The following is a 15932-nucleotide window of genomic DNA, read 5'->3' as shown; positions in this document are numbered from 1 at the left end:
GTTAAAAATTGAGGAGGAGTTGAATGATCAGGTAACAGTACTAATGGTTTAATTTATGTAATAAAGGTTAAACGTTTTCAAAGATCTTGAACTCTCCTCTGAAACTACTGAACCAATTCCAACCAAACGTAAGCTTAATCATCCTTAGGGTATCTAAAATAAAATTAAATCTGACATTGGTGAAAAGGTTCATTAGGTAAAGCATTTTCAGACAAATAAAACTACCCATTGTTTGGTTGATGCCACTAAATTGCTAATTTTTGTGACCCCTTAAAGAGTTACTGGCCTGTAAGTAATTGTGTTTTCTTTTATGCCAAGAAATATAGTCACTATGGCTTAATAGCATATTGGTTTAAAATGCATTGTTTTGCCATTGAAGAAAATATGACAGATACCAAAAAAAATTAAATACCAATTTGACAATGTAAGCACTACTTTATTTCCATTGAAAAGCAGAAATAATCATTGATGAAAGATTTAACAACAAAAAAAAATGCAGGTAAGTCATTCAGGTTTTTGGAGGTCTTTTGATTTTATTTAGTTCTATAAAATGTACAAGGATTTTTTTAAATAATCTGTCTTAAACTGATATCATAATCATGGTACTTTATGTTATGTGTTATCTTGATCAAACTTGTATGTCTTCACCTTTGTGATATTTAGTTTTGTTGATGGTTTCCTTTGTATCATACTGATTGAAAAGATCTGACCTTATCATTTTCTTTTTTTTTTTTTTCAGATAATTAATCTTTATTGTAGTGTACTGCAAAAACGGACGGATCAGTGTGTACAGGTAAACGAATTAAAAGTATTTATTTAATAACCGTTTTATCATATTTCAGTGCATTTATTTTAGAGTTGACTGATTTTTTCATCGGCTACTTTAAAGCATGCTTATTTTTTTGTAACTTCCAGGATCAATTCATTTAATTTCGCTTTTTCTACATGATCCATTCCTCCATTAAGGGTATCTGAATTATCATTCTAAACTTGTTTTATGCATTTTTTATTCATTTCCAATTTCACCAAAGTAAACTGTGTATTGTAAAAGTTACTTTCGCACCCACCACCCTTTTTGCAGAGAATGAAATATTTGTTCCACTAAATCATCTTTTATTTTTTCCCTTTTATATAATTTAAGGTCTTTCTACCTTTCGGTTGAAAGACTTTTAGCTTTACTTAAGGATTATAATTATTATCATTATTTTGATATTATTATTTATATTTTGTTCGCCTTTTTTAAGTTGAGCTATTATTTTTAACAGATGTAGCTTTGACTTTGTTTTATATGATATCGTACAGCTTATGAGCTTTCGCCATTGCCCTAACGAAGACTTTTTACTCTCATTAATAGAGTTACCTCCCCAATCTCGATTTTGCGTGTAGATACATCTACTGCGATATTTTATTAGTTTACTCAATTACTCGTTACACCCTTATGATGTCATATATTATTTAACCGAAGCTATCTGGATATTCCTTATAAGAGTTATATCCCATTTGGAATTGTCGTTAAGGAAATATATGCACAACTCATTAACTATGAGAAAAATGAATTTACTTTTATTCCTCGTATTTTTGATGGGTAATTTCATACTGACTTTGAAGAAGTATTGAACCAGGCAAGAAAAACCTTATATAATTTCACGTTCCGATGTAATAGAAACAGTTAAATAAATCCAATGTTCTTGTCACACAATTTGTTTTATACATATTTCCGTTTTCCAGAAAGTGTCCCGTGCAGATTGTCTGATTCTGACCTCAATTTTTGAAGGGAGGAAAAGCGTAACTTAGTTTAAAAAGGTATAATACTATATAATCATCTGTTATAAACTCTTTTTATATAAGTGCTTTTGATTTACACATAGATTACTCTTTTTACAGCTTAAAGCTGGATATTACCAATTCGCCTTTCACGTTTTAACAAAATAATAAGACATTCTAACATATTGATGATATATGTAAATTATCAAATGATAAATAATAAAACAATATGCTAAATATTGTATTGTGTATGGTATTATATTGCTGTTTATAAAATGTATTTAATGTTTCATCGGTCTTTTTTTTATCAGTTTGCAAGTTAATAATAACATTTTACAATACTTTTTTTAGGACGATATACAACAGTATGACACTGTCATTGGGTGCATTAATGACGGGAAGTGTCATTGGGTTGCTGTGGTAGGTTTATTTGCTCAATTAATGTTATTAATTACACTATTCAGGCATTTTTCCATGAGGTTATAAGTTAATAGAAAAATGAGTTGCAAGAACAGCATTTCAGACATTTCGTTGAGTTTTTAGTCATGTTAGTTGTTCTTCTATAACTTAATTCAACTTACTTGACTTAATATATATATTTTCTCATACATTTTTCCAACTGATTTTGCACTCATTTATATGAAAGCATTTATACTGCATGGAAATGATAGTTAGAAAAGAAATATCAGATATAAAATATTGGCTTCTTCGTATAGAATATTATCAAATATTTGCTTCTGAACATTGAGCAACAACCAGTAATTAAGCAAAATATTTATTTTTTTATAAATGTTAATGTAAACAGATTTAAGTATGTGAAATTAAAAAGAGAGAATAATTTTTGTTTCAGGTTATGGATGTCCAACACCATATTGTGACAATTATGGACCCGCTCAAAATATCAAAGAAATTGAGAACACATGAAAAGAATTTCAAGTAAGATTGAAACTGTAGTTACATGACAGTCGTTTATTGCTTTAATGCATGTGATTTGTTTCAAAGTAAATTTTTATTTCTGTGTTTGATATATATACTTAAAAAAAAGTTTATAATTCTGAAATTTTCAGAAGTGAGTCACAAGTTATAAGGACAAATCTAGAGAAATATAATTTGTTAATCTAAAATGAAAATTACTTCTGGTTGATACTGGAATTGAACTATAAATGTATTATTGATTGCACAGCCTTGTAAATTGAATATAGCAGTAAGAACTGAAGACCAGTTATTTTTTTCCAAACGTTGTTGATATCAACTTTAAAACAGCTGCAATTATTTTTTTTCCTACATTAGAAAGGTTGGTCAAATGAACGGTTTTCTATGGAATGTGCAATATCTCCTTAAGTATCATACATCTAGCTAGACATGTAAGTTCTATGATACAGTCCAGGGTAAGGCAATGGCTGGCATTATGGCTATAGCCAGCTTGACTTTTTAATATATATCAATTTTAAGTAACACATTTTTCTTTTCATATTATATTATGTAGCTACTTCACTAAAAGCAGAGATCTTGGTACATGGACAATCTGTACAGCAGTTGGGTATCCTCTGCAAAATGATTTTAGCTCATGTGGTGTTTATTGTTTGAAGGTACATAAAACATTGGGCTTTGCATGTATGAATTGAGAGTTAATAAATGAAAGTTCAATTGAAGCTTGAATCTTAAATCAATGATATATGTATACTAATAAAGATCACAATTTTGCACGTAAAAGACACCCTTGTTGATTTTGAAAAAAAGGCAGAATCGTACAAACAAGATGAACAAAATATTGTTGTAAGTTGTAAACAACTTGTTTCCCAAACCTGTTTATTTAAATATGTGTAAACAATAACTTGGAATATATATCATGTAAACTATTTCAGTAAAATCCGCAAAGCACAAAGGTTGTGTGAAATTTAACCAAATCTATGATTTGCATAAATTACTTTAAATGTAATGGAAAGAAAAACAAATAAATATGTGGTACTTTTAATTTACCTTTTGTAAAAAAAACATTTTTATATCATTATTAGGCCTACATGAATCATTTCAGTAATTTAAACATTCAGTTTTGAACAGGCCATAGAAAATTTACAAAACAATGTGTACATTTAAGAATTATTTTTTTAGTTCCTCGACCGATACCTAAGTAAGACAGATACATCTTTGGAATTAAACGTCCAAGCTGAAAGATTCACAATTGGCAGTGAAATTGTTCAAGCTGTGCGTAAGTAATCAATAGAATAAAAGCATTTACTAATAGTACCGTATGTTATGTAAATACTTAATATCTTCTTGCTAGACAATAAGTGAATCTAATAAAAAGGGAATATGAATTTTAACATGTTCAATAATGTGTTTGAAATCCATTTCTTTGATGTTTATCTCAATTCATTGATGATTTGTTTTTAATTTTATCTATTGTTTCTGACCAAATTTCTTTACGCTATAAATGCTGTATTTATGTTTCTTTAATGTATTATTCATTATTGATATGTTATACTTAAAAATGTAGTTTGGAAATAATAGCTTAATAATTCCGGTTGTTTTCTGTAATAATTTCTCTCTTTTTTCTACAGCTCAAACTGTACTTATTTTTATGATATTCCATGTCTTATATATGTATGATAATGTGTTGTTGTCAAATATTACGATCTTATTAATGGAAATATAAACATGGAAAGTAGATGTTTAAAAATCAACTAGTTTTTGTAGGTCTAATTAAGTTAGCCGATATATTTATGCGATTGTCTTCTTCATATAAACTGCCGCTGTCATCAATGAGCATCACCATCATAATTACCATCTACGGGAAGGAACGTAAAAAATAACATCAACCAAGTGTAAACATTTTCAATTTTATGACTTATTATCAGCTGCTGCAATTTGTTCCTAATTCATGTTAACATCTATTTCTATTTTACTATAGAAACAAAAGGTGCTGTTATGACATGCTTCTTGTGTGCTAAAGAACCAACTAACATGGTAAATATACATTTATAGATCGTTGATGTTCAACTTAACAGGGTGCTTTATTATTTTTATTGCTTATTTAAATACGTTTTATGGTTAAAATTGATAATTTTTTAACAGAACCTTGTGATATTGTAGGTTAGAATATAAATGTTTTTTTTTATATCAATTTGATGAACTTTCACTAATATTAACATTTTTCGCAATAACTACATTAATTCATAGAATTTGAACATGTCTATTAAATATTGCAGAGAGCATGTTCATGCTGTAAAAGGAATTTCCACAAAAAGTGTATGACTCCAGGACTATGCAGTCTGTGCTCAATTTTTCCACCTGGTGAGTGCAATAGAAAATTCTACCATTTCTAATTTTTTTTTAAAGTAATACAATGAAATAGAATTTAATTTGCAAGGACAAAATGCGATATAACAAAATTGTAGAATGATCATTGTTCTTCCATTTGTTCAATAATTCTATAAGTTGCGTTTAATTTCATAACAGAAGTCGACTTATTAATTTTTGTAGATATATTCATGTTGATATTTCTTACATTTTTTATAGATTGCACTAAATGAACTTATTCTAAGATATCTTTGAAATCCAAAGATTTGTTGTTCTCACATTCAGACTCACATGGTAAAGGCAGACGTTTAATGTTCCCCCTCATGACTTAGTTGATTAATACAGAATGACGCTGGCATAGGTACCGTTTGCTTAGTGCACACTACTTTTTAAGTCTTCTTTAAATATTGTCTTTTCAAATGATTTTGTTATATAACTTGTCAGTTTCTTGTTTGCATTGTATAAGCTGTTGGATTTTATTTATTTTTTTGTTTCTTATATACAGATGTATGGTAATGTATAAAATACTGTGAACTTTTAGTTTGGTGTGCTTTATCCTAAATCTGTACGCTTCAAATATAATCAATGTGTAGTCAATATGCCACTACTTTTACATATTATAGTTCTCACTTAATGTTCTGCTTGACACAATAATTACAATTTCCTTATTTATTATCTCTGCTGTGAAGTCATGTATCTTTATCACAACTTCATTTCTATCCTGTATCAATTTTACATTACATTATAATCAATGATAGATAAACATAAATGCATGCAGAAAAAATAATAAAGCATGCTTCTGAATTAATTCCTATGAATATATATAATTCACACAGTTTTCGCTAGAAGTAAGTTCACGTTAAGCTATTAATTTTTTTATGTTTCACCCACACTTATTTAAAAGCACTAAATGGTTCGTGTTGTTCAAGGTAATCTATACTTGACAGAGAGGTTACCCTTTTTTTATATTGCAATTTAATAATTTGAGTATATATTTTTACTCTGAATTGTACTGACTTTAAAAATATTAACCTTTAGTTTCTCTTCATGGATTTTGTTTATTCTTTTTTTTAGAAAAAGTTAGACATTCAAAGAGAGGAAAAAAAGAACAACAACAGGTTTGATATCTATAATTGGTTCATCAAGACTACAGATGATTGTTGCATAACATTTTAAATGTTTATTCATTGAAAACACTTTACCATCGAATTTTCTTCCTGATCATCTAAAAAAAATGAACGAACTTGCAAAAATTGTCAAGAACATTCACAATTAAAAATCGGGTAAATTTATGCTTGTTCTCACTTGATACTTCTGAATAAATCAATTGATTTCCTTATACAATTATTATATTTTTATCTTCTTTTTTCAGAAGTCCATACAAATTTTAGATGAGAATGGTATGTATGCATTTAATTTGTTGATTAAATCAATTAATATGATGGATAATACCTTATGCAGATTTCAGATTTTGTTAACTCTGATCAACTAATGCAAATATTGAATTTGGTTACCTCTGGTTATCTTATGCAAAAAAGTATTGTATTACCTCTGGTCAACTTATGCAATTATTGGATTTGATTACCTCTGTTAGTTTATGCAAATAGCGGCTTTTGTTACATCTGGTCAACTTATGCTAAAATAGTATTCGGTTAACTCTGGTTACCTTCTGCAAATATTTGAATTGTTACCACTGGTCACCTTCCGCATATAGGATTTGGTTACATCTGGTCATCTTACGCATATATAGGATTTGGTTACCTCTGTGTACCTTATGCAGATAATTGATTTGGTAACCTCTTGTCACCTAATGAAGATAACGGATTTGGTTACTTCAGGTCAACTTATGTAAATATTGGAATACGTTCATCTAGTCACCTATGCTGATATTGGATTTGGTTACCTCTGGTCACCATATGTATTTATTGGATTTGCTAGCTCTTGTCACATAATGTAAATATTAGGTTTTGTTACCTCTGCTCACCTTACCGCGATATTGCATATGAATACTTGTGGTCACCTTGAGAGTGGTTTGTATGCATTTAATTTATTGTATTAAACCTTTAATATGATAGATATGTACACAAAGTTCATATAATGCTGCAACTAATATTCTTTTTCAACTTAAAACTTGCAATCGTTTCTGGTAATGGCCACTTAGGCTTAGTTGAACAAATCATTTTTTGTTTCTTGTTTACCTTACACAAATATTTAATTTTGATTACATGTGGTCATTTTTACCAGAAATTAGATCTGTTAACCTCTGTTTGCCTTACTACAACGGGGTTACTTCTGGTCACCTTATTCATATATTGGATTTGGTGACCTCTGGTCACCTTATGTTAATAACGGGTTTGGTTACCTCTGGTTACCTTATTCATATATTAGATTTGGTTATCTCTGGTCACCTTATGGAAATACTGGATTTGGTTACCTCTGGTCACCTAATGCAGATTTCAGATTTGGTGACCTCTGGTCACCTTATGTTAATATTGGATTCGGTTACCTCTGGTCACCATATGCATATTTTAGATTTGGTTATCTCTGGTAATTAACATTTACATACAACTAGTTGATGTTTTTCATTTCATTTGTAGAAAGTTTTAGACAATCAAAGAAAGACAAAAAAGAAGAAGAACAGGTTTGATATACATTATGGATTCAACAAGAATATAGAATATTATTACATTAAGTTTAATATACCGATAAACTTTACACATTGATCATTATCTTTCATGATCATCTACAAACAAATTTAAGAAAAATCATTGATCTTTCAAACATTGCCAAAACACTGACAGTTGATAATTAAATAAAAATAATACTGATCCTCATTAGATATTTTTGGATACATAAAATTGAATTTACTAATACAATTATCATATGCTTATCTTCTTTTTTCAGGAGTCCTCAGAAAATGTAGATCAGAGTGGTATGTATGCATTTAATTTATTGTATCAAACTTTTAATATGATGGAAACATACACTATGTTTATATAATGCTGCAACTATTATTCTTTTTGAACTTACAACTTGCAATCGTTTCTGGTAAAATGGCCACTTAGGCTCGATTGAACTAATAATTTTTTTTGTTTCTTGATTACCTTACACAAATATTTAAGTTGATATCATGTGGTCATCTTAGCCAGAAATGGGATTTGTTAACTTCTGTTGGCCTTAATATGCTAGAATGGGGTAACTTCTAGTCACCTTATTCATATATTGGATTTGGTTACCTCTGGTCACCTTATGTTAATATTGGATTTGGTGACCTCTGGTCACCTTATGTAGTTTTCAGATTTGGTTATCTCTGGTAAATAACATTTGCATACAACTAGTTGATGTTTTTCATATCATTTGTAGAAAATTTGAGACAATCAAAGAAAGACAAAAAAGAAGAAGAACAGGTTTGATATACATTATGGATTCAACAAGAATATAGAATATTATTACATTAAGTTTAATATATTGATAAAACTTTACACAATGATCATTATCTTTCATGCTCATCTACAAACAAATTTAAGAAAAATCATTGATCTTTAAAACATTGCCAAGAACACTGACAGTTGATAATTAAATAAAATAAAACTGATCCTCATAAGACACTTTTGGATAAATAAAATTGAATTTACTAATACAATTATCATATGTTTATCTTCTTTTTTCAGAAGTCCTCAGAAAATGTAGATCAGAGTGGTATGTATGCATTTAATTTATTGTATCAAACCTTTAATATGATGAAAACATACACTATATTTATATAATGCTGCAACTATTATTCTTTTTGAACTTGAAACTTGCAATCGTTTCTGGTAAAATGGCCACTTAGGCTCGATTGAACTAATCATTTTTTTTGTTTCTTGATTACCTTACACAAATATTTAAGTTAATATCATGTGGTCATCTTAGCCAGAAATGGGATTTGTTAACTTCTGTTGGCCTTAATATGCTAGAATGGGGTAACTTCTAGTCACCTTATTCATATATTGGATTTGGTCACCTCTGGTCATCTTATGGAAATATTGGATTTGGTGACCTCTGGTTGCCTTATGTTAATATTGGATTTGGTTACCTCTGGTCACCTTATACAGTTTTCAGATTTGGTTATCTCTAGTAAATAACATTTGCATACAACTAGTTGATGTTTTTCATATCATTTGTAGAAAATTTGAGACAATCAAAGAAAGACAAAAAAGAAGAAGAACAGGTTTGATATACATTATGAATTCAACAAGAATATAGAATATTATTACATTAAGTTTAATGTACCGATAAAACTTTACACAATGATCATTATCTTTCATGATCATCTACAAACAAATTTAAGAAAAATCATTGATCTTTCAAACATTGCCAAGAGCACGGACAGTTGATAATTCAATAAAATAAAACTGATCCTAATAAGATACTTTTGGATAAATAAAATTGAATTTACTAATACAATTATCATATATTTATCTTCTTTTTTCAGAAGTCCTTAGAAAATGTAGATGAGAGTGGTATGTATGCATTTAATTCATTGTATCAAACTTTTAATATGATGGAAACATACACTATATTTATATAATGCTGCAACTATTATTCTTTTTTAACTTGAAACTTGCAATCGTTTCTGGTAAAATGGCCACTTAGGCTCGATTGAACTAATCATTTTTTTTGTTTCTTGATTACCTTACACAAATATTTAAGTTGATATCATGTGGTCATCTTAGCCAGAAATGGGATTTGTTAACTTCTGTTGGCCTTAATATGCTAGAATGGGGTAACTTCTAGTCACCTTATTCATATATTGGATTTGGTTACCTCTGGTCATCTTATGGAAATATAGGATTTGGTGACCTCTGGTCACCTTATGTTAATATTGGATTTGGTTACCTCTGGTCACCTTATGCAGTTTTCAGATTTGGTTATCTCTGGTAAATAACATTTGCATACAACTAGTTGATGTTTTTCATATCATTTGTAGAAAATTTGAGACAATCAAAGAAAGACAAAAAAGAAGAAGAACAGGTTTGATATACATTATGAATTCAACAAGAATATAGAATATTATTACATTAAGTTTAATGTACCGATAAAACTTTACACAATGATCATTATCTTTCATGATCATCTACAAACAAATTTAAGAAAAATCATTGATCTTTCAAACATTGCCAAGAGCACGGACAGTTGATAATTCAATAAAATAAAACTGATCCTCATAAGATACTTTTGGATAAATAAAATTGAATTTACTAATACAATTATCATATATTTATCTTCTTTTTTCAGAAGTCCTCAGAAAATGTAGATGAGAGTGGTATGTATGCATTTAATTCATTGTATCAAACTTTTAATATGATGGAAACATACACTATATTTATATAATGCTGCAACTATTATTCTTTTTTAACTTGAAACTTGCAATCGTTTCTGGTAAAATGGCCACTTAGGCTCGATTGAACTAATCATTTTTTTTGTTTCTTGATTACCTTACACAAATATTTAAGTTGATTACATGTGGTCATCTTAACCAGTTCGGATTTGTTAACCTCTGTTTGCCTTAATATGCTAGAATAGAGTAACTTCTAGTTACCTTATTCATATATTGGATTTGGTGACCTCAGTTCATCTTATGTAAATACTGGATTTGGTGACTTCTGGTCACCTAATGTTAATATTAGATTTGGTGACCTCTGGTCACCTTTTGTAAATATTGGAATTGGGGACCTCTGGTCACCCTATGTAAATATTGGATTTTGTTACCTTTGGTCATCAAAACATAAGTCATGTTATGTTTTTTATCATTTGTAGGAAACGTAAGACAATCGAAGAGAGGAAAAAAAGAACAAGAAAAGGTTAATATGCATTACTGGTTCAGCAAGGCTATAGAATTGTATTGCATATTACATTTAAAATATTAATAGCACTCAACAGAATGATCATTGTCTATCCTGATCTTTTAAAGAACAAATCTTTGAAAATCATTGACCTTGCAAACATTGCCAAGAGCATTGACAGTTGAAAATTTTGTCAATTTTTACTTATCCTCATAAGATAATTATGGATAAATAAAATTGAATTTACTAATACAAATATCAGATGTTTATCTTCTTTTTTTTAGAAGTCCTCAGAAAATGTAGATGAAAGTGGTATGTATGCATTTAATTTATTGTATCAACCTTTAATATGATGAAAACATACACTATGTTTATATAATGCTGCAACTATTATTCTTTTTGAACTTAAAACTTGTTATCGATAGCTGTAAAATGGCTTCTTCGGTTTGATTGAAATTAATTATTTTTGGTATATTTAATTGGCTGCATATGGTCAACTTTCCCAGATATGGTATTTGAGTACCCTAAGCAACCTTAAAATGATATAGAATTGTGTTAACACTGATCACCTGAAGCAGATACTGTATTTAGTTATCTTTGGTCACTTTCTGTTGTTATTGGAATTCTCTTGACAGTTGACACCTTTTGCAGATTTCGGATTTTGTTATTCACTGGTCATTAAATTTTACAAAAATTGGTCATATGTAGTCTTAGATGTATGATCGTTTGAATTATTTTACATTTCTTATTTCCGGGCCTTTAATAACTGACTATGCGGTATGGACGTTGCTCATTGTTGAAGGCCGTACAGTGACTTATACTTGTTAATTTCTGTGTCATTTGGTTTGTTGTGAACAGTTGTCTCATTGGCAATAATACCACAGTTTCTTTTTTAAATGTTGAGTTTTTTTTATCATTTGTAGAAAATGTGAGAAATTTGAAGAGGGTGAAAAAAGAAGAACAGGTTTGTATATATCATTGGTTCAAAATATAGAATACTATAACATTATATTTACTATCTAAGTAACACTGAACAGAAAAAATGTACATTATCTTCCATGATCATTTAGAAATAAATCTTAAAAATAATTGAATTTGCTTGCGTTGTCAAGAGCCGATAATGAAGTCATTTTATACGTATCTTCATTAGATCCTTTGGATAAATCAGTTGATTTCCTATACGATTATTTAATATTTAACTTCTTTTTTCAGAAGTCAACAGAAAATGAAGATGAAAGTGGTTTGTATTTATTTTATCATTTTTTTAGTATGATGGATAGGTTCATTACGTCTATATGATACTGAAACTAAATTTCTATTTAAACTTACAACTTGTTATCGATAGCTTTAAAATCGCTACTTAGGTTTGATTGAAAAATTTCTTTTTCTCTTTGGATTAACTTAGAAAAATATTTAATTAGCTATAAGTGATAAATTTTATCATATATGGTATCAGATTATCTCTAGTGATCTTAACATGATATGGAATCGGATTACCATTGGTCATCTAATGCAGATACTAGATTTAGTAACCTCTTGTCACCTTATGCAGATATTGGATTTGGGGACCTCTGGTCACCTTATGCAGATATTGGATTTTAGGACCTCTGGTCACTTTATGCAAATATTGGATTTGGGGACCTCTGGTCACCTTATGAAGATATTGGATTTGGATAAATCTGGTCACCTCATGCAGATATTGGATTTTGGGACCTCTGTTCACCTTATGCAGATATTGGATTAGAGTTCCTGGTCACCTTATGCAGATATTGGATTTGAGGACCTCTGGTCTTCTTATGCAGATTTCCGATTTGGGGACCTCTGGTGACTCTATGAAGAAATTTGATTTGTTATATATCTGTTCACCTTATGCAGATATATGATTTGGGGACCTTTGGTCACCTTATGCAGATATTGGATTTGGGAACCTCTGGTCACCTTATGCAGATATTGGATTTGAGGACCTCTGGTCACCTTATGCAGATTTCAGATTTAATTAACTCTGGTCATCAAAACATAAGTCATGTTATTTTTTGTTATTATTTGTAGGAAATGTAAGACAATCGAAGAGAAGGAAAAAAGAACAAGAACAGGTTTGATATGCATTACTGGTTCAGCAAGACTATAGAATTGTATTGCATATTACATTTAAAATATTAATGATCTCAACAGAATGAACATTGTCTATCCTGATCTTTTAAAAAACAAATCTTAGAAAATGCTTGAACTTGCAAACGTTGACAAGAGCATTTAAAGTTGATTATTAAGTCAATGTATACTTACCCTCATTATATTATTTTGGATAAATCAATTGATTTCCTAATGTAATCATTATATATTTTATCTTCTTTTTCAGTCACTAGAAAATGTAGATAAAAGAGGTATGTATGCATTAAATTTGTTAAATATAATTCTTATTTATGATGGATAAGCGCCTTGTGTCTATATAATACTGCAACTATTATTCTATTGAAACTTTAAACTTGTTACGAATTTTGTGAAATGGCATTTAAGGTTTAATTAAAAAAAACATTTTTCTTTTGGGATAACCTTATAAAAATTTAAATTGGCTACATGTTGTCAACTTTACAAGATATGGTATATGGTAACCTCTGGTCATCTGAACAACATATAGAATTTGGTTACCTCTGGTCACCTTACGACGATATTGAATGTGTTTACTTGCCTCTGGTCACCTTACGACGATATTGGATTTGTTTACCTCCGTTCATTTCATGCATATATTGGAAATCTCTGGCCACCCTATGTATTATTCGAATTTGGTTATTTCTTGTCATCAATATTTACCTACAACTGGTCATGTTGTGTTTTTTTTATCATTTTAGAACATGCTAGAAAATCAAAGAGAGGGAAAAAAGAAGAAAAACAGGTTTGATATACATCATGGGTTCAACAAGAATATAGAAAAGTATTATATATTACTTTTAATATTTTATTACAATTAACAGAATGAACTTTGTCTACCATGATCATCTATAAAACAAACGTTAGAGAATGATTTAATTTGCAAACGTTGCCAAGAGCATGTTCAGTTGATAATTGATACTTATCCTCTGTAGATATTTTTGATAAATCAATTGATTTCCTTATACGATTATTGTATTTGTTATCTTTTTTTTCAGAAGTCACTAGAAAATGTAGATGAAAGAGGTATGTACGCATTTAATTTGTGATATATAATCATTATATATGATGCATAAGTACATGAAGTTTTTATAATACTGAAATTATCATTCTATTCTAACACAAAACTGGTTATCATTTTTTGTTAAAACGGCTACTTAGGTTTGATTGAAAAGTAAATTCAATATTCTTTTAGAATTTCCTTACAAAATTCTTAAGTTTGGATACATGTGGTCATCTTCCCAAGATATGGTATCTGGTAATTACTGGTCACTTTTAAAAGATATAATAGGGTTTTGTTACTGTTGGTCACCTGATTTAAATATAAGTTTTGGTTACCTAAGTTTATGCAGATATTGCAATTATCTGGTCATCTTCTGCATATTTCGGATTTGGCTTCCTCTGGTCACCTTATGCAGATAATTGATTTGGTTACATCTGGTCATCTTATTCATACATGGGATTTGGTTACCTCTGGTCACCTTCTGTAGATTTCAGATTTTGTCACCTCTGATCACCTTATGTTGATATGAAATATGGTAACCTCTGGACACACTTACGCAAATAAAATTTGTTTTATTTAGTCTTTTATAACAGAAAATGAAACAATTAATGTTAATATAAATTGCAAAAAAATATCAACATTTACATTTGAATGGTTCATGGTTTTATTTCTTTTCATTAGTAGATAATGTTAGACAACCGAAGATCCAGAAAAAAGATGAAGATCAGGTTAGATATACATTCTTGGTTCAGGGAGAATATGTTATATTGTTATATTAATTTCAATATATTAATAACCATTAAAAAATGTACATTGTCTTTCAGAGTCGTCTAAAAAACAAATCTTAGAAAACAATTAAAATTTCTTACTTTGTCAAGAGGATTTTTACAATTGATTATGTAGACAATTTATACTTATCATTATTAGATAATTTTTGATAAATCAATTGATTTCCTAATACAATCATTATAATTTTTATCTTCTATTTTTAGAAGTCAACAGAAAATGTAGATGAGAGTGGTATGTATGCATTTAATCATGATGGATAAGTTCATTAAGTTTTATGATACTGAAACTATCATTCTTTTTGAACTTAAAACTTGTTATTGATATTTGTAAAAATGCTACTTAGGTTTGATTGAAAAGTAATTTCATTTTCCTGTTGAGATTATTTTACAAAAATATTGAATTGGTTACATGTGGTCAACTTAACAAGATATTGCCAATTTCATCAAAATTGAATGGGCAAGATGTGGCGCCATAGTTAAATTTATGAACATTGAAAAAGGTGACAAAAAAGTAGGGAAATTGACCAAAATGAATTATTTTCCTATTTTAGAATGATATATTTTTAAATATGAAGCATATAATAGTTTTTGTTATACTTTATATAAAGAAAACAATTGAAGTTTTTAATATACTTCTTCACAGGGCAGGCTTTGGAGTTGACTGGCTCAACCCCCAACCTAATTTTATTTAGGAGATATTGGGGTAGAAAAATGTCACTTTGTTTCTAAAAATGGTATCATAATGATCAAGACATTGATATTATGTAGTTATTTTGTACACAAAATCAATGCAACCACCAGGAATTAATTACCGAAGATAACTAGGATTACATTTTATGATTAAAGTAATTGTGTTTTGATTGATTTCTTATCAATTATCCTGAATAATACTCTTATCTCAACATGTACAAGTGAGACGACGGATTGGAATGAGATTACTTCTTTTGAGGAGTTTAGGATTGCAAGTATGTACATTATATTTTTTTGATCATTTGCATACCATGATCACCAACAATCTATATTTCACCTCAACAATCATTATATTTAGCACTTCATGGATTTGGGTATGAATCATTACTTGTTTTATTATTGTCTTTCCAATTACTT

At 29.0% G+C, this 15932-nt stretch overlaps 1 protein-coding gene and 1 long non-coding RNA gene across 2 annotated transcripts; both read left to right on the top strand.

Annotated features, from left to right (window-relative positions):
• Position 1: 1 nt before the first annotated feature.
• LOC127734891 (uncharacterized) lies at positions 2-1782 on the top strand. Its single transcript, XR_007997812.1, has 3 exons — positions 2-31; positions 740-793; positions 1729-1782. It is a non-coding gene; the product is annotated as an uncharacterized LOC127734891 (long non-coding RNA).
• Positions 1783-4422: 2640 nt separating this feature from the next.
• On the top strand, positions 4423-15133 carry LOC127733526 (uncharacterized). Its single transcript, XM_052242878.1, has 21 exons — positions 4423-4429; positions 6103-6182; positions 6437-6464; positions 7662-7705; positions 7969-7996; positions 8428-8471; positions 8736-8763; positions 9231-9274; positions 9539-9566; positions 10034-10077; positions 10342-10369; positions 10864-10907; positions 11174-11201; positions 11813-11853; positions 12102-12129; positions 12939-12982; positions 13246-13270; positions 13736-13779; positions 14033-14060; positions 14719-14765; positions 15030-15133. The coding sequence occupies exons 1-21, from the start codon at positions 4423-4425 to the stop codon at positions 15084-15086; spliced, it is 789 nt and encodes a 262-aa protein (XP_052098838.1). The 3' UTR covers positions 15087-15133.
• Positions 15134-15932: the final 799 nt, after the last annotated feature.

Source organism: Mytilus californianus, unplaced genomic scaffold (genome assembly GCF_021869535.1).
Source record: "Mytilus californianus isolate M0D057914Y unplaced genomic scaffold, xbMytCali1.0.p SCAF_3, whole genome shotgun sequence".
Taxonomy (NCBI): Eukaryota; Metazoa; Mollusca; class Bivalvia; order Mytilida; family Mytilidae; genus Mytilus; species Mytilus californianus.
Note: the sequence above shows the minus strand (reverse complement) of the source record. Positions and strands in the feature narration are given on the sequence as shown.

Excerpts from the sequence above, each read along its gene's own strand:
- LOC127733526 (XM_052242878.1), top strand. Across the intron at positions 7,997-8,427 it reads AGAAAATGTAGATCAGAGTG|AAAATTTGAGACAATCAAAG; the intron begins GTATGTATGCAT and ends TATCATTTGTAG. Across the intron at positions 14,766-15,029 it reads AGAAAAAAGATGAAGATCAG|AAGTCAACAGAAAATGTAGA; the intron begins GTTAGATATACA and ends TTCTATTTTTAG.